The sequence below is a fragment of the Psittacula echo genome (genome assembly GCF_963264785.1).
Source record: "Psittacula echo genome assembly, chromosome: 12".
Classification (NCBI taxonomy): domain Eukaryota; kingdom Metazoa; phylum Chordata; class Aves; order Psittaciformes; family Psittacidae; genus Psittacula; species Psittacula echo.
The window spans coordinates 2999161-3023088 of record NC_137747.1 but is presented as its reverse complement, the minus strand read 5'-3'; the positions used below and the strand labels follow the sequence as shown (position 1 = coordinate 3023088).

At 44.6% G+C, this 23928-nt stretch overlaps 1 protein-coding gene across 1 annotated transcript in view; it reads right to left on the bottom strand.

Moving 5' to 3' along the window:
• NFATC2 (nuclear factor of activated T cells 2) overlaps positions 1-23928 on the bottom strand; it is a gene marked incomplete at both ends in the record, with an annotated part of 84583 nt that overhangs the window by 33030 nt on the left and 27625 nt on the right. The window contains 2 exons of the mRNA XM_080627622.1: positions 12484-12624; positions 22863-23035. Of these exons, the coding sequence (XP_080483748.1) occupies positions 12484-12624; positions 22863-23035 (314 nt within the window). The remainder of the gene's footprint in view (positions 1-12483; positions 12625-22862; positions 23036-23928) is intronic.

The following is a 23928-nucleotide window of genomic DNA, read 5'->3' as shown; positions in this document are numbered from 1 at the left end:
CATCACCAACAGCGAGCCCCTTCCTCCCTTAGGATGGCTCAGCTCCCCAGGGTGTCTGGGCAGAGTGCCCAGCTTGTGGTGGGGCAGAAGTGGGCACACAGCACTGGCTGGGCCTCCTCACCCTCAATCCGGCCTGCTGGGGATGTGGAGGCAACTGAGGAATGGCTGGAAGTTTGGCTCCATCCATCAGTTACCTGGGAGGAAAAAGCCTCTCGGGGAGAGAGCGCCTGGACCTCCAACACCTCACGCCTCTACTGCCACAGCATTCTAGTGCAGGAAGGACAAGCCAAATAATTCTGCCTTCTCTTTCTTTAAGTGCTTCAAGTTCCTCACAGTCAGTCAGTTGTCTTTTCTACACTACCATGTGGATTAGTGACAGACTGCCAGAGCAGAGACTGCCTAAGCAAGCTTTGCAGACAGAGCCAGCAAGAAAAGGTGCTGTTTAACCCTCACTTCCCAAAGGACCGCTGTGCAAAGGAATGGAGAATACTTGTTCAACAATAAGTATTCACTCTGGCCACTGCTCTGGACTGTTGAAGGTTGAATCTATACCTCTATTGATGCAGTGAACACCTCACTGTTGTTGAAAAGGTAGACATAGAATCATTTAGGTTGCAAAGGATCTTTAGGATCATTGAGTCCAACTGTTAACCCAGCACTGCTGAGTCCACCAGTAAACCATGTCCTGAGCATCACATCTACAAGTCTTTTAAATACCTACAGGGATGGTGACTCTACCATTTCCCTGGGCAGCCTATTCCAGTGCTTGACAACACTTTCAGAACACCTTGGAGAAAGGGGAAGCCAGCAAATACTGGGTGTTTAATCCAGCAAATACTAAATACATTGTTTGATGACAAGGCATTAAACACTTAACAGGGAGATTCCTCTTCTAGGTGATCTTTGTGAAAACAAACCATCACAGTGTGCGTTAAGGAACTTCCTCATATCCCCAAAATAACCCCAAAAGATGATTTTGGAAAAGAGGAGGGAAAAGGAAACAAAAAAACATGTCATAAAATCAGAGCTCTGACAGAGATACACATCAGGAACTGTCTAAGCAATGCATTATGAAGATGTCCTGACAACAAGGACAGCCAAGCAGGAATATGTGACATTGGTTTTCCTCCAGACAGAATGTTTTCATCTTTGTTTCTGTACTGCTAAATTCAAACAGTCTGTGCAGATACAACAGTACTAACTTCACAAAGAAGGTAGAAATCAAAAGGATTTGTTGGTCCAAAGTGCATGAAATAAAGGACAAAGTCATCTGCTGTATTCAAGAGGCCTGTAAAGCAGATGTGGCCACAATCACAGTGGATTTGGTTTAGTAACAGAGCCACTGAAATTGCACTAAAAGCTAATGAAGCCAACCATAAAAATCAAATGTTGTTTAGACTCAGTCCAGAGTCTGTGGGGATTAAGGGTATGAACGAGAATAAGCCCAAACAAACAAGAAATAAATGTATTTAGGGTTATCATTCTAATGATGATGGCTGCTTGTTTGGATATATTCATGCTTGTGGCAGTTAAACAGGTTTCTAACAAATCTGTCAGCAGCAGCAATCCCTGTTCTTTAAGCACGAAAGCCCTGTTGAATATAGCCACTCTGCAGCTCACTCCCTGACCTTTATGCTTAAATATCATGATGTGGCTCCATCTGTCTCACTGACTCACTTTAGCTCGAGACAATCATATTTGCTTTTCCTTTAACCTCTCTTGATGTGGACATTACAGTGAGCTTTAGGCAGAACGATAAGGGAGGCTGTGAATAAAATCAAAAATACAACTGTGTTCAGAAATCTCTATTTTAACCTAATCTATTTTTGCTGGTAATGAAATAATTTGATTATGCACAGTCAGAGTTAATAGAGAGCAGGAGGAATAAACTGAGAAGTTTAAGGCCCATTTCTGGGACAATTCAAAGAAATTTTGAACAGAGAAAACTTGTACCAAGCTGTCAACACAATTTCATCTTTAGAATGTGTATAAATGAGATTTTGGGGGGGGTTTATAGGAAGAAATTAAAGTGGATGTTTCAAGAAAGCCATCAAGAAAAAATTGGATTTTTATTGTAAGGATAAGCTAAAAATCATAATGCTAACATGATGGTAGAGAGCGGCCCCCAGTACAAGAGAACAGCCTCCAATACCTGTGTCACAACTTGGGTATACTAAAGTAGGCCTTTTTCTCCAGTGCCAGTGCTGCAACCCAGATGGTGCTTAAACACTAGAGATGCATTTTGCTTTGAACAGGAGGTTGTGCTCAACAACCTCCTCAGGTCCCTTCCCAGTCTTCACTACCCTGTACTTCTGTCATGCCACAAGTGGGACAAACGTCTGGTCCCCTCCCTGCTTTCAAACCAAGAAGATTAAGCCCCAAATTGACTAATAACTTAATCTAAAGTCTACAAGTTCAGAAAGCTGTTTATTACCTATAATTAAACCTGCTTCAACAGTGGAGAGGTAAGAGAACTGCAAAAAAGGAACAGCACCATTTCTGCTGAAGTACAGTAAAAGCGTGAGCACAGAGAAGCAGAGAACGTGTGCTGTACAAGTCACATCCAGCACTGGGCTGTCCTGGCAGTGATACCCGCCAGCCAGAGCACTGCAGGGATGTCCCATTACATGTGTGGATCACATGGGAACTTAGTGCCAGGTCCACGTGTGTGGTGTGTCTCAAATTCTACCTCCTCAATGGGGAATTCAATCCGTGCCTCTGAAAAGAGTGGTAGTAGTTCCACTAAAGATGATAAAATATTTTTGGATTTAGACCCTGAGGTCTTACCAGCCATGGCTGCAACATGAAATACTTTTACTGTTGTGGTTCCCTGGCTCATTTAATGGTTTGTCTTAGTTGGCAAGTCTTTAACACCACAGGTCAGTGAAATGTTCAGGAAATAGAGATTTTTGTGCTGCTTCAGGACTATGAGACTTAGCATTAAACCCTGATGAGAGATCTGATTGTGTCAGCACTCTTTGGAGAAATGAATGAGTTGTTGGAAGAAAGTAATTCTGCCCTCCCTAACTCAAACTGTGATCATACCAAAAGTCTTGCTTCAAACTTTGGGGAAAATCAAAACGTCAGTCTGCATTAGGAACGTTTTGGGTGATTCTCTGCAGCCCCTTATAGGGCTTTTTTTAATTAGCCAATTAAAGGTTTTCTGAACCAGTTACAGCCTTTACACATTATTCATGGTCCCTTACTCATGACTCTGGGGTCAGTAACTAGCAGAGAAACAAACTTACTACTTTATTTGAACAAGCATGACTGATGGACTGAGAAGTTCAGGAAATTTTCTTTGCAGTTCTCTCCAGTTGAAGACTAAGCATACAATTGTGCCAATTCTGTATGTGATTCTGTGCCTGGATGTGATTTTATGCTTGAAAATATACATTGCTTTTCAGTCAAGCATTACACAAATTACTTAATGAACAACCTGTTACCTTTTTCCTAGGCAGCAAACCACACTAGTTCACCAAAGAAACTGAGCCTGGTAGTTAGTGGGACAGCTGCTCTGACGACACATTTCTGCAGAGTTCCCTTTGGGCTTGCAATGAACTGTCCCTATTCACAGTGTTTCCTGGAAGGACTTCCGAAACAACACGATAATTATCTCTGCCCGCTTTTATCAGTAGATAATAGCATCTCTGCAAAACAGTCAAGGGTTTTTAAAACCACCCCAAGAACAAAGTAAGCAACAACGAATGCTTCCCAGCAGAACAGACACCACTTCTGGGATGTGGAAACCTGATGGATAGGGGAATGCTCACACAAAGTCTCTGCTGCTCTTTTCAAGGACAAAGTCTGATTTCAGCTGGGAAGTTACTGTGCTTCATTGTCACTGCAAGGTTGCTCAGCATCTAGTCCTAAGCAGTTGTGTCTTCCTAAGTATTTACTTCAAACCTTACAGCAAACACAGCATGAATGACTTTAAAACTCACAAAAGCAGAGCTATTGAGTTTTTCACTGAGCTTGACTTCCATGGATTTCTTTTTCTTTCTGAAACAAGACTGCCCACTGCAGTTAATGAAGCTCTGTTTATGGTGAGCAGAAGCCAGTGCCTTCATTTCACTGTGGACACAAGTTTGAGTCACCAAGGCCAAAGATACAAGTCAAGGTCTGGGAGGTAAAAGGCCAATGGATTAGTCATCCACTACCCAGCCCAGCCCCAAATCTGACATTTTGCACAGTGAGAACAAGTCTAGAGGAGATTTCTCCCCATCTATTGTTGAGGAATTCAATTCACACTAAAATAAAACATAAACACAGTAGTTGAGTGGTGAAGCAGCAGGAGCAGTCTGTCATTCCAGAGCTCTTCCAAATGATTCCTTATGCCAATTCATCAAAATAGATGTGTTGTTTTTTCAAGATTATACGTGTGTTTGTGTGTGTGTATGTGTATAAATTCTTAAACAAAAGCTCCTCTCAAAATAAAACCACTGGGAACCTCCATGTAATAAAATGAGTCACACCAGGATGCGATGACTAAGTGGGAGAACAGGGAATTCCACTCCCCATGCCAGCTTTCTACATGATCAATTTTCTGTCAACAGGTGATGGGAGCTTGTCTCTCTGCCTTTTGTTTGTTCCAAGAGTTATTATTTGTTAATATTCCCTTTAAACAATTAAGATTCAAAGCTGAATAATCAGGACCAGGCATACTTCCATGAGGCGCCCCCATAGTAAACAGTGAGCCAGGGAATCCAGGCCAGTAGTGGCTGCCTGTGTTAATAAGGATTTACCAGCTGTAAAATTCCAAAATCTTGTGTCATAGGGGGAAACCTTCCAAAACACTGGATTCCACCCTGTCTCACGGAGTCTCTAACAGCTATGGCAACTCCGTTTCTGCAGCCACACACTTTTGCATTTCTGTGTGTGTGATCCTTAGATTTTTTCCTGTTTTGCAGTGTTTTTCTGGTATCCCCCGTTTAATGTCGGGCAATTGCCCCATGGGACTACGAGAACACCTGGGGCAGGCAGCACACTTCAGCCATGCGGTAAACCTGGGGGCACAAAGGTTTGCTGGGTTTTCAGCAGTTATAATAGCAAGGAAAAGCAGAAGTTATCCCATTTACCCTGAAACTTTGTCATTTGCATAGCAGAAAAGGGCAAACTCTAATCCTCTTGATTAGTGTTTGTTACTCTTCAGTGTTCACAAACAGAGGGATTTGCTGAGACACCTTCCTCTTTTGCTTAGAAAGAACAAACAAAAACTCAGAGAGAACAAAACCTCTCTGAACGCCCCAATTCTGACATCTTTTTGCAAAGAGAACTACCAAGCAGGCCCTGTGCTCCCCATTGCAGCCACTTTACTCTGGTGCACCGCAAGGCATGAGGAGGGAAGATTAACCTGGAAAGTGATCACCTTTAGCTAATGCAAAAATCAGGTGGGCCTCCTGACAGTGATACCTGTAATTCGTTCCCTGGTTCATCCCGTTGCTGTCCAATTTTACAGTGGAGAAGACACGCACCCAGCTTGAAAGGCTGGACTCCAGCCAAAGACTGCGTGGAGCAGAGAAAACTAAACTACCAAGAAAATAGCAAGATAGCAAAATTTATTTCATATACTCTCTGTAGAGCCTCACGTGTTGCAAGCAAATTGAATCACTTAGGATTACAGTACCACTCCTACTTTTGCTAGCTCTAGAACTATTCCCAACTATGGTTTTTAATTTACCCTTTCCCATTAAAAGAAACACACAATAGCTTCTTTTCCCCAGATGCTGAGCTTTTGTCTCAGGTTAAAATGCCTTAAAAAAATATATTGCAATGCATGTTCAGCAGTAGACTGTATCAGTGACTCAGTTATGATCCTGATTTTAAGATATGTCCCATTCCTCTTAATCCTCCATAACTTAATCATAGAATAGATGGAAAGGACCTTAAGATCATCCAGTTCCAAGCCCCTGCCACGGGCAGGGACACCTCACACTAAACCATGGCACCCAAGGCTCTGTCCAACCTGGCCTTGAACACCGCCAGGGACAGAGCATTCACAACCTCCCTGGGCAACCCATTCCAGTGCCTCACCACCCTCTCAGTAAAGAATTTCTTCCTTATATCTAACCTGAACTTCCCCTGTTTAAGTTGGGAACCATTACCCCTTGTCCTATCACTACAGTCCCTGATGAAGAGCCCCTTTCCAGCATTCTTGTAGGCCCCGTTCAGATATCGGAAAGCTGCCATGAGGTCTCCACGCAGCCTTCTATTTCAGCTCATTAATTTAGGAATTTAGCGAGGGAACTGGAGCTTGAATTAAATATTTAAAGTTTGCTATTTGACTGGGGTCAGATAGCAAACAGCTTTGGGATGGATCTGGGAAAAAAAAAAGGGTTTTTGTGGTTTTGGTATCTTTTTTATCTGTGCCTGAGAAAATTGCATTGTTAATTTTGCATCATTAAGTTCAAAGAGAGAATTGTTGAAAATAGTTTGCTATTTTTTGTATTCCTTGGGAATTTTTTCAATCATTCATGAAACTGTCAGATTGCTAACAGGCTTTAAGTTCCCTCTTTGGGGCACGGTGAGAAATTTCAGACTTGACACAACAGAAAAGGGGAAACTTTGCTGTGGACTGTCTTAACATATTTATATATGTGGAATGTCTTAACATGTTCCTTTCACATATCCCACAAAGGACCTCAAATACTGTGTTCAGTTTTGGGCCCCTCACTACAAGACTTTCAGGTGCTGGAGCATCTTTTCTAGGAGCTGTGATTTGCTTTACCTTTTGCAGGAGAGGTACAAGAAGATTGATAGCATCACTGGGTCCAACTTATTGGGCTTTATAAACAAGACTTTTTCTAGAAAGTGGAAATTCCAAAACCAGAAAGCACTTGTATGTTTATTTGCTAGCTTGTGGTGCAGCAGGAATACTGAAAAGTGCAAGCTTGAGAGCTAAATCTCTCTAGAGCCTGCTTGTTTGCTTCTAAAAGAGAAAGTAGTATGTTTCAAAGACATGAAATGATTTGCCCAGAGTTAAAATGAAGCGTATCTGCAATTAGAGTTGTACAGAAGTGCTGGAAACCAGAGAGACACTGTGAAGTAATACAGCTATCATCAGAATAGGTATTAACATTATTGTTATTCTAGTGATAGGCAAGCCAGTGCAAAGAATGTACATGAATATAGTGGGATACTGCAGGTACATGTGGCCATGGGTGCTTCTGAGCACATGAGCCACTATACTTAGCACAGCTGGATGTGCAGTGACAGTCCATCTCCTACAGCAATTCCCAACAGACAGCAACATATAAAAGGAAGCAGAGTCCCCAGCTTCAAAGAGGTTGGGCAAAGGTTGGACATCAGATGCACACCTCAAGCAGCATGATACTGCTCCTGCTGTGCATGAAGGATGAATGCTACTGCCCAACCTGGAGCAACAAACTCTATAAATCGTATTTCAGATATGTCAGTAAAGCTGCCATGTATCCCAAAGGGGGTACAGGATGGAGCAAGAAGAGGTACAAGATGGAATGAGAGGGAGGGAAGAGGAAAGGCTTCTGCTTGTGGTATCCTGGCACAGGCTTTGTGGTTCATTTCCAGGGCATGGAGGCAAGTGCCTCATTTAGACATGGCATTTTGGGCACCATGCAGCTGAAAACCTCAACTCATTACCAAGACACTGAACACAATGGTCCTGATCTTGCCCTGTGGTGGGCTCTCCTGAAACCAGTAGACACTCAAGTATGTCCAAGCTCACTTGCCCTAGCTATCAGCACCCTAGGAAACCATTATCACAAAAAGACCACCGAGGTGAGAGACATGCAGAAACTCACAGGAAAAAGAAACTACAAGCCCATTACTTGAATCTAGAGCTGATAAGATTTATTTTTGTCAAATGGACTTTGAGTGTCCATTCTTTAGAGGCCTTAACAGCTGCATCAGTTCAAAGGGCACAGAGAGCACCACCTCCTCTCTTTACACTGTATGGCCAAACTGAAAGATTTATGGTGGATCTGCTCCAAAGATGTACACTTTCTGTTTGGGTTGCTCCTCCACCACCCACATTGTCCTAGTGATGATTCATGATGTCCATGTGGCCACCATAAGAGTTTGGCAGAGGAAAGCACAGTTCATTCGCACTTTTCTCCCAGAGAAACACGAGACTCCTCTATCACTTACAGCACAGCAGCAGTAACCAGTACACAAATGGGAGTAAACACAATGCAACCACCAACATCTGACTTGCAAATTGTTGCATGACAATTAAAACAAATAAAAGGGGGAATTCCAAACCTTTTCTTTTTTTAACTACATTATAAGATCTGGTCCCCAACCAAACACTAACACCCTTGACCTTTAGCATATTCCAAATCCTTGATGGGCATAAGACTACTTCTCAAACTCTCTCATCCAGATTAAAAGAGCACATGCACTTCAATGTTTTCTATTTGTACAATCCAATCTAGTTGCTTCCCTGACCTATTTCTATTTAGCTGGGCTCACTCATGTGTTTCTGAGTTCTTAAAACTGCTTCAGCAAAACTCTGCTTTGTGTGCTGGACTGACAGTACTGAATTCATGAGTTCTCCTGGCTTACAGCAGCTACAAGTTACAATCGTTCAGCAGGAAGAGAGAACCTTAAAGAGAACTCAAAACTATGTATGTTTTGACATACATTTTTTACAACTATGTTGGTAAACTTTATCATTGAGAAAATGAACTCTATTTATGCATCAGCATTTCACATGCAAGTACTTTATCCCATTGCTCACAACTAAACACTGAGCTCCAGCCCTTCAGTTCGCTTCCTGCTGCCATTTCCTGTCACAAGCCTAAAATGAGAGTCTTTTTCAGACTTCTCATTGGCGATCTCATTGCAATAATTTGTAGTACATGTAATACAAGACAGTTATTTTTATAATGACATCCCAGCATAATTTGGGGAATATTTGTTTTCCAGGTATTTCTAGGGGAAAATATACCAATCTATAGAAGCATGTTGTATTTTGGTCACATACGAACAGTTCTACATTCCTCCGTGTTGCTAGTAGTGAGTGAAGAATTGCCTACAAGATCCACAGGAAACTGAAACAGGTTTTGAGTGTCTGCCTGGGGGATAAAACATAATTTACAATTGTGAGGCCCAAGAGCAGCTTCCTCCGTTTTGCTGACTGCTGCCACCTTAGCACCTGCTTCATGGCAGACATTGATCCAGACCCGGGGTTCAAGGTGCACCCAGGTTCTGGAGTCTGTGAAACAATTAACAGGAGAGTATCTCACTGTGCAAAGATACCTGCGCAAAGGTTTTCTGGGGAAAAGAGTCTTGCTTCTCTCACTTTAAACACTTGACAAACAAGTCAAGGAGCTCTGTGGAGTACAGCATACCAAAAGCTATTAGATGGTTATCAAGCTCTCACCCTTGTAGAGCTAAAACTGGTGGCAGAAGTGGGAAATCAAGTACCACTTGCTAGCACAGATAAAGCTTGTGCGCTGTTAAAATGAAACTCAAAGAAAACCATGCGAGCTTGGGGCATCTTCCTGCCTTCGCAAAGGTGCGATTGTTTCACGGGCTCCCCGGGGCCGTGTCATGCTCTGGAAGAGGGTCACACTAGCGAGGCACTATCCACCCACCGGGATGTTTACTGTGGCTTGCTTTGCTTTTGAGCAGCTTATCAGCACTTTTTGCAAGGTGCTGTGCAGCCTGGATCTGCAGCGAGCGAGCTCCCCGGGGCGAGCGCAGGATCCACCTCCTCCTTCCACCCAGTGACGTTTCTCATTGTAAAATCGGGCTGATGAAACGGGCCCTTTTGTTCCGTGTTCATGCAGCCTCATGCAATGACAATGAAGCATGGCCTTGGTAGAGATAATGAAAATGGTCTGCAATATACAATGAGGGAAGCTGAAAGTTACAGGTGCATAAGACCTTAATTTTCATGCAAGCTTGGGACTCCCATTAACCTTGGACAACCCAAGTACAAAGGCTTATTTCTCAGTCTGCTGCAGCGAGAGTCTGATCGGCCCCTCCACGATTTGCATATTCAGCTCAGCTTCTTAACCTTCCTCACCTGAAGATATACCTATTAAAGAAAGCAATCTTCACTTAAAAGCCTCTCAGAGTGTATCTGTAAGAGGTATCGCTGCAGCATAACACAGTGCATGTAAACACAGAGGATTAGCTTGCCTTCAGCAGAGTCCCCAGATAACCCACTGCAAACTACACAGACTTCTGATTCAGAGCAAAGATTTGACTCTGGGCCTCCCATGTTGTAAATTCCCTCTCTGCCAGTCATTTATTCAAAGTCCAGCAGACTGGGACTGCCTGCAGAGACCGAAGGGTGGGGGGGAAGCCGGATATGGAACACCAGCATGCAAATCCCTGCTCCAGACTGGGCACTGCCGCTGGGATAAGTCATGGCTCTCAAACTAAAAGGAGGTAAAAAAAGAACAACAAAAATGTAGTTTCCCCAGCAGTGAAGAAAAGCTTTAGATTTAGTGTGGAAAATAGTGTTGTTCTTTTTACTTTCTAACATCTATTCCAGCCACAGCCTTCTCTGCTCTTATATGGAAATAGGGGCAGGGCGTTCTGGATGTTTCCTCGAAATGGCATTAAAAGCTACCTCCTTATAGTGTATCATCTCCTTTAGTTACTGCAAAACATTCTTGGGACAGGTACTGTTACGGGCTGCCAAGCATGTTCCCATGCACCTTCATGATTCACTGACATCGACGGAACAGTGGCAGCACAGTGGGAAGGAATTAATACACAGGCTTAAAAGGAAATACAGGGTGCCAAGAAAATGGCTCTGACTGCACAGGCTCATCTGAACCTCCACGATCCAGAGGCCCAGAGCCTTTCATTCTTGCTGTAAAATAGCATGGCTTGCTGGTGGTGCGGGAAGAAATAGGGACCCACAACTTGCTTCCCCCTGCCCCATGTCACCAGGTGATGTCCACATATGTTAATTTTTGGATCAATTCTTACTTTCTGCCAAAGGCATTGCCCTATAAATCATACAGACGCTGTTCACTTGGGCAATGCAATTTTTTTAATCCCTTGCAAGTCATGAGATCTATCACTGAAGCTGCCTCTACCTCAGTTTACTGACAAAAAAACTTAGGAGCAACATGTTTTCTTAACAACACAAAGGGAACACAATGGCTACATAAAACAGGCTGATGCCTTTTGTACTGCAGAGTCCTTTGTCTCACTGGGATCCACAGGAGTAAAGGATGGCAGAGCCCAGCACTTCATATTTGCAAAGTGCTTTTTGGATCCCTGGACATTGTTATTATCCTTGCAGAGCACAGTATTTAGAATACAAAAATCAAGCCTAACGAAGGGTAAGTTAAACAAGTCCAGACCATTTACAAAGAAACAATGTCCTTTAGCGAAAGCCTTAGAAAATCCAATAAAATACACATACTGCTTAGTGAGCTGAAATGAAATGCCTGCATGCATATGATATTACAAACAATTCAGCTCTGAAAAAAGAGGTAACTTCAGCAGAATGGATTTGTTTGTTCCTCCTGTAAACAAGAGAACCTGGATTTCTGCTGCCCACCTTCACCATTAGATCATGCTAAGTATTTTTTCTGGGGTCAGTTACTCATTTAGTTAGAGAGCAAGTAATGTTTATTATAGCATGCCATTATGAAAACACAACATAGAGAGCTCAGGAAAGGCAGTAAAGGTGATGCTAGGCAACTAAATAACTCCTGGTAACCATTCTTTATTCCTGTTATTTATTTACATTCATCCAACACCAGTCAGGGCTTGGAACCATCATGTACTGGCTCTCTGCAAGTCAAGCAAATAAGTAGACTTATGTGAAAGGGAAAGGGAATCTACAGTCTGCCACTCATTTCCCTTTATGATTACTCAAGAGCTTGCAAGGTTACCTGAAAACCTTGGCAAAACATGTTTTAAAAGAAGCAGCTCTACTGGGAAAAAAGTAGCACTGGGCTGCAACAGGAGGCCTTTGGCCTTTCTCTTTGTTTTGCTACAGGCTGAGCCCCTATAAAAATACCTGAAAACACCATGGAAGATGAAGTGATGTGTTCTTGTATCTCAGTATGTGTACAAAAATAACTTCATTCTGATATAAAAATACACATTATGCACATTTTTCACCACAGACATCTAAATAGAATAAAACACAATCTTTGCCTGGAGTTCACATCAATAAAAGATATTAACTCCAGTTATGATTTCTCCAGTAGCATTCACTAAACATGAGACTGAGCAAGCACAGAGAAACATGCAATGGTAATTTCATTTCTTCGATAACATATCCTGTTCCTGCTGATTCCCAGTGTCTGTATTCGTGTGAACCAATAATACAAATACTTGCTCCCAGGTCTAATTTTACTCACATGGTTAGGTCAAGCGATTTGGTTTTACTTACAGGAACCTGAATGGGATTACTCACTCAAGTACAGTTACTCATGAGCACAAACCTTAGGATGAGACCATGGGACACATCGGCACTACAGATTTTCCTTATCCTACTAGGGAAAGTTAGGAAAACCCCTGCCTTACCTGATGTTTTTTCTGTGAACACCACCTTGGACTCTGCTGTGAAATTCTGTCCGGTCAGGATCATTTGTTGTCCTCCATAAACAAGGCAGCTATCAATATCTTGTCTTTCAACCATTGGAAGTTCATGAGCAGACCTTTGGGCTGTGGACAAATTGCAGACATGAATGAAACCAGCTCTGTTTTACCAGGACTTTCCAAATCTTCCCAGAACTCTCCACAGATCGATCTTGTCATCGTTACCATCCACTGACTGCCAAGCAGCTTCTCCAGGATGCTAAATTTAGGTTTGAGAGGGAAAAATAAACTTACTCAAGGCATTTTATTTGGAAACATTCAGGAGCTGGCGGCAGCGTTTCAGCTGTGCTGGCATTACTCCTTGTCCTTGAGAAAGGACAGCTTGGATGAATGAGCTGGAACTTGCCCATGTCTGTTTCCAAATAAATGGCCAAATTTTCAAGTGCAGGCACACTACAGCCCTGGAGCCCAAAAATTCCACCTGCAGAGAGGATTCCACTGAATAACACTGAATTCCTTCAGAAAAAAAAGTAAAAATAAACCTTTTCTACAAAAGCCCACTGCCTCCTACACAACAGGGACTACCCTCGGCCTGGAACAGCAGGTTTGCCAACAAAACCACTGTCTCCATGTGCAGGCATCGAGCCTTGTACACACAACAAGAGGGGCAATCACAAAGCTGTATCTGCAAGCAGAAACGGTCACATCAGGACTGCTGCAGCCAGGCCTTTTTCAAGCATGTTATGCAGAGGCCTGAACATCTGGGGAGCAGGGCCTATGCGGCAGGCTGAGTTTGATTATAAAATGCAAAGAAAGAAAAGGTAGGGTGGAAGCCAGATAGGCATGTATGTGATCAAGGCTTTCTAAGGTCTTTACTGTTCTTGGCCACAAACTTGGATTGTGATTTCACCAAGTTATTCTCTACTTCCCTAGCCAGAAAACCAGGATAACACCATCTCATCACCTTCTCCTCCCATTAAAACAGCCATCTGCACGGTCAGAAAAGCTTCGGAGAGTCCTGTTCACCATCCCTGCAAGCCCATTTCCAACTGTTTGCTAAGAAGCCGCAGGAGAAGACAAAAGTGAAGATGCGAGAATTGCTCCCTGCAATGCAGACAGCTGGAAGCTATCACGAGCTTCCCTGTGACGAGACCAGGTGGGCAGCAGTTTGGGTCTGGTGAGCTGCGAGTTCATGACCTGCACTCAAACTCCTCCAGATTCATCCACCCCAACTGGAAAAGCCTCTGGAGGATGCCGCTCATCTATTTAACAGCTGCCTTGGCTGCAGTTTAACTTTCTCTGACAAAGAGCCTGCTCCCAAGAGAAACCCTGAGCACTTGTGTCTTCCCTTTGCTGAACACCGTTGGCTGCGGAGCCAAAAAGAATTAAACGTTATTCTATATGCTAGCCCTCCACTCACACACAGGCAAGGCTGTGCTTTCTGTGACCTGCGCCCGGCACTGTTTTACTGCTGTGCAACCTTCAGAAGGCCAAAACCCCAACAGGTCTTGGCCACAGTGAGAGCTATACAAACTCTCTCACCATAGGAAGAAAATGCTAGCGTATATGGGAGGAAAACACAAGCATTAAAGCTGTCAGGCAGGTGTCTGTAGAAGTGAGGAGCAACTCTTCTAGCATGGACAAGCTCAGCTGGACTCCTTCTGCCAGTCGTGACACAGAAATATTGCTCTTGTTAAAAATATCGATAATTTGATATTTGTAACTTTCTTGTGACATTTGAGAGGCAGTTTTAAAAATCTGCCTAAGACAACCTTATGACTCATTGTCTCCTTCAAATACATAACAGCAGCTGGGCTAAGATACTGACAAGTAAGAATATATATTCAGATTATTTTCACAGAAGCTGCTAATTTCTTTCACATGGACTGTGATTAATTTCTTTCCCTAAGTCCTCAAATTTTTAATGAGTTCATAATTAGATCTATCACAAAGACAGATTTGTAACCTCAAAAGTTTAAGAGTAAATAGCAATAATCAAAACCAGGTCTACAATAGCCAAGAGAAAATGTATTTAAGCTTTGCCCCGGACACTGTTTATTCCTACTCAGTCCCCAAATTTCACTTCCAAAGCATCCCAAATCATCAAAATTCCAGGTTAATTGATGCCTCCTTCAGATTTCAGTGTCTTAATAGAGAGCTTTGTGCTGACATCCCACAGATCAGTGGTTCTCAAGGCTTCTTCAGGATGAGGAAGGACAAATTTTAGCCTGGAAATAACCGTCTGACTCATCTTAATTACTTTTGGATCTCAGCAAGTTGGAAATGACTGCTGAAGACCAAGCCTCTGTCCAGCTTCCATAGAGCACAGTGTTTGTGTACGCTGCGACCTACGAGGGAGCCGGGAGGACAGCCGGTTCACTGGGAACGTGCATCCCAGCCCTTAGGAAATGCCAAATACCCTTCTGTGCCTCTCAGCCAAGCTGGGGCAGCCTCAGCAGCGCTGCCTGGAAGCCTGCAGTGGGCAGAAGTGTTCTGTGGGTTCCCTGGTGCGGCTCTGGGCTTCCACAGCCCCATGGCCAGCAGCTTGGCTACCGCACAAGCAGGCTATGGGCATCTCCAAAACTGCTTCTGCCCTGACACAAATTTGGTTGTGCCTGTAGGTGTCAAAAACCCACTTGTGCTCTACATGTGCTGCAGAATAATACCATTTGGAAGTGCTTCAGCTGAGTTTCTCAATGCAGATATCATGCTAAAGGGAAAGGTGGGAGAACTCAGGTACCTACTGAGCGCCAGGTTTTCTTTGCCCATTTTACCCGCAATCTTTTCCCACTAGGCAGTTTGCAAACCCTTTCCTCAAAACAAAACCCCACTTTTCATTTTCCAAGTTCTTTTTTTATTTACCAAGGCCTATAAGAAGGTTTCACCCCATTTCTACCAGTAAGGAGGCTCAAGGTTCAACATAGAGTTGCCTCAATAGGATTACTTTTTTTGCACTCTGCAAGAAATATTAATTGCCAATAAATCCCCTTCCTCTAAAGCTCATGATGGGTGGACTGCATGCAGTAATTTCACACTATTCCTTCTCTTCCCCCAGGGGTTGGCACTTCATAAAGTGACCTACAGCTACTGGAGTTTATGAGCATTGAATAAACAAAACCTTGTTGATTTAACCAGTTGGGGTGTTTACTTTCAATGGCAACAGTTACTGACATAAGGCAGCAAAGCAAATGCTATAGAAATACTCACACTTGGCCCGAAGCAGTGTGTCGACCTATTAACAGGGGACATTATTCTTCTATTTTATTTGACTGTCTGCAAATCAAGATGTCATGGACACATGGTGCCAAGAAATACAATACATGCAGCGACACAAGAGAAGAAAGGGAGCTGCTGTCTCAGAGCACTGCCCACCCCCAGCGACCCTCAACCTGGGATGGAAGCAGCTACTTGCCCTGCCGCCACTGCCCACAGCCCACCCAGGCTCACCTTAACTCAAAGGTTAAGCCTTTGTCCCCTTTCCCTATGCCAGCATGTGGGGCAAAAGTTAAGATGGCCTAAACCTCTGGGTCAGCAGGCTGAACTCTTCACATGGGACACACAAACCTATAGGCTGACTGTAAGGAAGTGTGCCACAGCAGGGTGAAGGTGTTTCTTGCTTCCCACCTGCCTGCAGCATCCATAACTGCTCCTTTTTCAGCAGAGAGACTATTTGGCTTCTGGGGAAAAGAAGGGATATCTTGAAACAACTGATTACTTGGATAAGTCTGTTGCAGCTCCACATCTCCTCCAGGACAGTGTTATCCATTGCTGCTACCAGGTTCCAAGTGAGAACCTCAGTTGTATTCCCTAATGCGCTCCTTAGGTAATCCCAGCTCCACCTGAGATCCCCTTTGCCCCCCGTGCTGCCCAGCTCTCCCCATCAGCGCTCCTCTTGCACACACCTCCTGGGACGAGCAGTTCTAGCTCTGCCTGAGCAGTGTGTTTCTTTCTACCAGCTTGGAGGGCTTCCAGGCACTGCCTTGTCTTGCCCAAAAGCTGACTCCTTTTATGAGGAGTCTTAGCTGAAGCTAAATGTCTCTTAACAGCCTCCAGAGAGGAACCGTCTCGGCAATCTCTCCCCACGTGTGCAATAGGAACGATAGATTGGGTAGTGCAGGCAAAGCAAAAACACTGATGTGATCTTCCTCTCGGGAGGAACAGGCTTGTGAACTCTGCACCGTCTGACCAACACTTCCAGAGCAGAGATACTCTACAGCCTCCATCTATCAGTGCACTATCTCAGTGCCACCTTCTGCAGAGTGTCTTAAAGCCTCCATGCAAACCTCTGTGTAGACAGAAGCCAAAGAATAGCTGCTAGAATGAAATATGCTCCACAGTGTCTTTCTGACAGCTGCAACACTGAATCCAGAGCTTAGCTTTACCTGTTTTAGCTTTCCCCATAGCTGACCAGAGTTAAGGAGAGAACTTACCCTGGGCAATCACAGGGAGGACTGAGGCTCACCTGCAGCTCAGTGAGGACAAAGCTAGCATCACCTCTCATTACCTCTAACTGTATCACAAGCCAAGTAAACTCAAAAACGTGGCTAACCTAAAAGAGGTGCAGTCTTGCACCCCAGTGCAGCAGTCTCCCCAGGCCACATGCCCAGGTCCCTCTTTGGACCCCCCCCTGCCCTTGCACTGCCCAGGGCAGCCCCAGCTCATCCCAGCTTGCTGGAAGCCTTCAAGCCGTGACTCACCACTCCTGACTTGTCTTTCCAAACCCCCAACGGCTCTTGGCTCCAGACACTGATTTCTGTTGGATCTGGGAAGAGCAGATAGAGCTGGATGTCTACTGCTAACACCATCCCCCTCCCAAACCCTAAAAGCAATAGCAGAGGTGTAATTTGTAGTGGGATTAATTCTTCCACCTCAGTGCAAACCTGAATGAGCCAAAGTAAATATTTCATTCCTCCTGTCACACTGTGTTTAATTACCACAACCTGCCTGTCTGGGGTAGGATGGATAGGAGCAGAACTCCTGTGCCCAATGCTTATCCAACATATTAATGTCCTCAGAGACGTTGATCCCATTCATCGCATGCAGAAGCACCCTGAGCTCTTTTGTGGGAGGAGAGGCAAAGGCTGGGGAGCTGCAGTATGAGAGACCAAGGACAGAAGACATCTCCAGCAGGCAGACAGACAGACATCAGTAATGCACCCTGGAGAGCAGCAATCTTCTAATTGGAGGGATGGGATGATTTACCTCCTGGTAGGTGTATGGGGCAGTGGAATGCTTAGGTGAGAATCAAGTAAATAAAGCAAATTTCCAATCCTTGTGATTAGATGGGGAACCTTGAAAATCTAAATGCTATGAAAAGAAGAACCCAGGATGAACGACAACAGTCTCCAATTTGTTGCCAGCAGTTTGTGTAGAGCCATCCAAGAAAAAAAGCACCAAAAATAGAGGGCTTTTCTCCATCTCTCTCTCTGCACATAATTTACGATGTCCCTGCAAAGGAGGAGTGACAACCATTGATGGCAGCAGTGTCAGATAACTATGATACTTTCTATGAACTGCAGCCAGCTCACCAAACCAGCGTGTGATTAATGACAGGAAAACCATGGCCTCGGTTCACTTCTCTGTCAATCATCTCTGCGGGTACGCACAGCATTTCCCTTTAATCCCTTGCGGAGGAGATGTGATGAGCTTCAGTTATGCTCAGAAATCCATGCTCTGTGTATTACGCTGGGGTGCTTGCTTTTACCAACTGTGATACTGCTAAGACAAGAAGTAAACAGGAGCTCATCCTCATAGCAAGGCTTGCAGGCTGCAAAAAGGGCGGGCATATTCCTTTTGTCTGACTCAGACCTTCCAGACTGAAATATTTTGGGTGCACATTAAAAGTGGCACATGTCGTCAGAATTAGCTTTCAAATTCTGTGCTGTAAGAGAGAATATTTTCACTTTAGGAAAAGCACCGGGTTTTGTGGCAGCTGTATTTAGGGCAAACTGTGTGACTGCCTGGCAGTTGAAATGAAAGAGGCAACAGAAATTCCTTTAATTCAGCTGGAAACCATTCTACTCACATAATAATCGTGGTTATGGTTAAATTTGCAAATGGGTCTCACAAGTGCAAAGAGATCATTCGTTTCTATTTTTTTATCTTAGTAAACTAGGGCTCCTTCTCGCTTGCCATTGTATTCCAACCAGCACAACTCCCAGCCAAGGAAAAGCATTCGCTGGTTTGCCAAGACAACATTCTTCTACATGACTAGCTCTTTCCTCTGTAGTTATTAATGTGTCACATATCATAGGGTCAGATTGTCTAATATTATGGGAAAATCTACTAGAAGGAGAGAAAAATAAAGGAAACTTCCAGGGAAATTGATTAAAGGGAAATAAGATATTTGACCCGATTTAGTGGAACAAAATATGGTCAATAATAGAAACTATTTAAATTCCTCAGATGGACACACAGTTCTTTAGCAATGAGGTTTGTTTGTTTTGTTTTTTTACCACCTTGGGATTCTATTACAAGAACAAGATTTTAGACTCCTTCTCTCATGCCAAGTGCAATTGTTTGCATTTTCAGGGATTTATGAGCACAGCTTAGTATCAGCAAACACAGCTTTACTCAAAACAAGGGAAGAGTTAACCAGGATCCATTAGAATAAAAACCATCACAGAGTGTGGATGACAACTCCTAAGCCTTACACCCGCATCTCACAGACACTCACATGAAGCAGTTTTTGGTTGCTGACAGCATGGAGTAAACCAAGCTACCTTCCTGGTGCTTATGTGGCTGCTCTGAACTCCCTTCAATACTGCTCCTTCTCTGCTCCATGGGTGTTTCAGCCGACGAGTAGAAACATAACTCCAGATAATCACTCATAAAGAAATGAGTTTCAGGTCATAGTGAAGGGCAAATCAGAGCAAATTACTAGTTACAGAAATTTCCTTAATGGTTTGAAAGCAATGATCAGGTCTGCAAGCAGCAAACCCCTCCTTGGGCGATTTACCAAGTGGCTTGTTGTTATTAGGGCTGTATTTGAAGGTATTTGAACACATGCGATTTCATCACCTTCTGTGACAGCAGCTCTGCAATAGCCCTGCCTGGCCCAGCAAGAGCTTATCTACACAAGCTGGCTTATGCCTAAAGCCCAGCCCCGCACGACTGCACTGTGACTAATAGCACCAAGGTGTAGAGAGGAGCTGGGCCAAGCAACACACTGCTACACAGACCCATCAGCTCTGGATCCCAGGGACATCTCACACAGTGCCTATAGGGCTTGTTGCCGTTTCAGCACAGAGCAACACTCAGGAGAAGGGATTCTTCTCACTTTTCCAGCACCACACCTACAGGACAGTGGCTTTTTATCCCTAACTAATAGACAACCTGTTGCTACAATTATCAGAGGGCTTTCAAATGCCTTTGCCTCCTCAGTGGCTTCAGAACGAATCAACAGGCAACAGGAGAAAAAAGCTACGAGCTGCTGAATATGGAGGCTTGTCTGGATATGAGGTCCGTTTTAAGGCATAACTGATCGTTTAACAACATATCACCTCCTTGGTCCTCCCACACAGCTGCCTGGGGAGGAACTGGCTCCGGATGATGCTTTGAACCTGTGAAATCCCCTCCTAAAACCTGTCAAGTGCTGAATGTGACACAGATGAGGTGGAACCAAATCGCCCTGTGAAAAGCAGATACTTCACAGTTCTTGCTTCATTGCAGCTAATGATCTGCTGACACCAGTGGGAGCTTTTAGCCAGGATCAGCTTCTGCTGAGGAGAGCACTCAGATATTCTGTTGGTAGCAACAGTGCTCTCGGGGGAACCCCACTGGTAGGGAAACGGCCAGTTATCTTGAATCTGCTACTTACTAGGGCTTTCCCAGCGGGATATTATTAACAACTACCAGACAGGAGAGATCTTACGGGACAGTCCCTGAGGATAAGGGATTCCCAGGTGGCCAAAAGGAAAAGCAAACAAAGGCGAAAAAGGAGAATCCCAGCAGCACACAAAGGTGGGAAGTGGGACACAAGGAGAAAGCCCCTTCTTAGCAGAGCACCTGAGCTTACCTGAGTCTGAACTCCGCAACATGTGCGGATTGTCTGGGAGGAACTGAGATTATCGTCTCTAGGGTGGCTTAGCCTGCATTACTAATGCTGGCTGAACCAACTGATGTTTTTAACCAACTTCCCAGAACTGGGCTGAGATCAGGAAGTCATACTGAAATGCAAAAATGTGGCTAAATACGCAACATACACACTAAATGCAAGCAGCTTATTACTCCAGATCACTTTATACTCTGCTTCCATGAGCTCAGAAATGAACAGTCCTTACCTTATCTCTCCAAATTGCCACTATAACCAGTACTACACAAATAAAACTTCTTTGCTTTTTTCCCCTTGGGGAACAAGCACTTTTTTCTTGCAGGAGCTTTGCTGTCCTCTGTGCAACCAACATTTTCATATTTTAATTATACAAAACATAAAACCAAGCCAATAAAACCAAGATCCTGGTATCTCCACACTTGGCTCTTTTTTATGCCCCCGAGACTCATCAAAGCAAACGCCTGGACATCTTAACCAAGCCACTGCAAATAGCAGTCATTGCACAGCAAATGAGGTGTGCACATACAGTTCAGAAAAACCGTGACCAGATTTCTGCTTGAATGCTCTTTGGTGATGGGCACAAATAGCAAGCGCAGTTGTGGAAGGGTCTCAGAAATGCCTGGCTAACTCATATTTGGGGTGTGATCTGCAGGGCTCCCTGCATGAGCCAGGGACCATCCACCCTCTGCTCTGGGCTTGTGCTGTTTTCCTGTATGTCTGAGTTACACCTCGAGTGTCCCTACCCAAGTAGCTCCCCATTTCAGGCAGGAATGAGCTGTTTCCACTCAGAAAAGAAATCGAGGCAGAAACCAGGTGATCCTTTGCCACAATTGCCTTCCCATCCTCAGAAGCTGCAGTTTACTGAATGTTTCCTTTAGCAAATGGGCCTTTGTTTCAGCAGGGACATGTTTGGGGTGGAGGCCACTATTGTTTAAGCCATCTGGTCCCATACAGGATCATAACTCTTTCCTATGGAGAAAGGTGGTGGCTACTCCCACTCCTTTCCCCATCACAGTGCCCAAAGACTTCACTCAGCTGCTAAAATGGTCTGATAGTATCTTCTCATAAACATTGCCAAAAGATCATACATATCCATCATCCTTGCCTTAGCCTTGCCTTGTTTTATTCATTTATACTGATTTTTAAAAAGCTGCCATCAGTAATTCACTAACCACAATTTCTCTTGATTTCCCATCCAAAATTGGCTCCTCTCTTATTCTAAGCAGTTATTTAAGTAAAGCCTGCATCTCAATAAATAGAACTCACACATGAGAAACTCTTCAATGACTTTCTTCACATGGCTTACAGCAAGATAGGTTCTGCTAAAAGGGTGAGTCATTTAGCAAAGGGAGAGGAAAACCGTTCATTGTGTATTTGTGAATTCCCCAAACCGCTGAAAAGGTGCCATTTACCAACAAAAAGCATCACAGGATGCATATGAACCAGCAAAGCGGGTAGAGCCCTTCCAGAAATGACTGTGACACAGGGAGCACCTCATCAGAGGCCCCTTTCTCAGGATCCTATATATTGAAATGAGTGGGAGGTGCAGGTTTCTCAGCTTACACACCGATAGGATTTGCCCCTCAAATCAAACCTCAGGGTTTCTTCTATCCCTCAGGGGAATACCAGAACAACCCAGGCTTTCCCTGCTTCAGCTGCAGCCTCCTGAGCTGTACACCCTTTAGCACCAACATCTACACAAAACAATAACCAGGATGCTCTTGAGCCTCTACATCAAACCTGTTCCTCCATTTCAGTTGCATTCCTGCCACAGCTCACATCAAAGGTCACTCCTTTGGCAGGCAGGACTGGCCACAGTGCTGGGATCTGGCCCAGGTTTGAATTCAAAGCCCTCAGCCACCTGCCAGCTTGTGGATAACAAGTTCTGGTTGTGCCTCCACTCAAAATGAATCCCTTCCCAGGAAGGCAGGCTGCTTGCATGCTCATACACAAACAAGGGGAATGCATATATGCCCCTATATGCACACTCACACTGGCTCCCTGCTCCCAGAAAAGACCTGCTAGCCAGCAACACAAACTGCAAAGCCCCAAAGTCCCTTGTTGTCCTCACAAACTCTAAGCACCATGAAGAGCCACCTGCCACCAAAGCTTGTTTCAGGAAAGTGAGTTCATATAGGTAGGAGCTGCAGGTCACTCAAATGGTGGCACAGACCCAGCGTGCACGAAAAGCAGAGCACTTTGAGTCTATCTGAGCACACTGGGGTTTTTCCACTGCATCATCCTGAAGCAGAGGGACGAGACATTCGTTGTTACAAAGACAGAGAAGGATCAAATCTCAGGAGATACTTACAGCATTCGATGGGGTTTGATGCTGCCTGCAGAGAGATGATCCTGCCATTGGACTCAGGGATGTGCACACGGAAGACAAGCCGGACGCGGGTGTTTTTCCTGCCAATGTCTGTCTCTCCCTTGCGCAGCTCGATGTCTGCATTCCTCAGCTTCAAGATCCCTGCGCAGTCAATGCTGCCAAACACACATGCTGTTTAGCTTAACACTGCTGCTCTCAAACAGTTTGGAAATAGGTGACAGTCAAGAGGATTAAGCTGGTTTGCTTTGATCCCTGGGTTAAGAGTAGCTCCAAATACTGTGCTGCTTAGGATCTAGATACTGCTATTTCAGCAATTCCAGGGGAAGAAATCCCAGACATGCTGCTGGACCCCTCCTCAGGGAATCTGGGCCTGGCGGCTCAGTGTGTCCCAAGCATGTCCCAGCTGAGGGCTAGGGGGGCCTTTACCCTGGTGACAGCAGAAGCCACTCTCCAAACATTAAACCCTCAAGTCTTGTTTCCCTCCTGTGCTAAGCAGAAGGGAAAACATGACAGAGCTCCTCCCAGCACACTGGGCCAGGGAGAGTGAACTGGAACCAGAAGTGCACACTGGGGCAGACAATAAGCTGAGCCTGTGCTGCAGCCCTCTGTGAGCTAGAGAGCATGAAAGCCCCCACCACCAGCTCTCCAAACAGCCCAGTGTCTAAAGACTGCACAGCAGCTATTGCCTGCACATGGGCAAATTAGTTCAGCTCCATGGGAATCACAGCAGTTGAACCAGCTAATTGTATGTGCCACCCAGGCATATCTTCCCACAGTTTGTAATGCCAGCACTGAATTCAACTCCAAAGCAGCAATCAAACTGTTCTCTCCTTCTCTTGGACCAAGTAGGTGATACCACTACAGCTGGGCTCTCCAGCCCTGGCCCAGGTCACTGTGTCATCCTCCAGAGCCCAGGAATGCTGTTCCCAGCCAAAGCAATAGCCTGGCAGAGCAGAAAATGGTTCTCTGCTCCCACTCACCAAGTCCCTGCAGTAACGGAGGGTGTAGGGAGTAGAATGGGGCTGAGCAGCAATAAAGAGATTAGGAT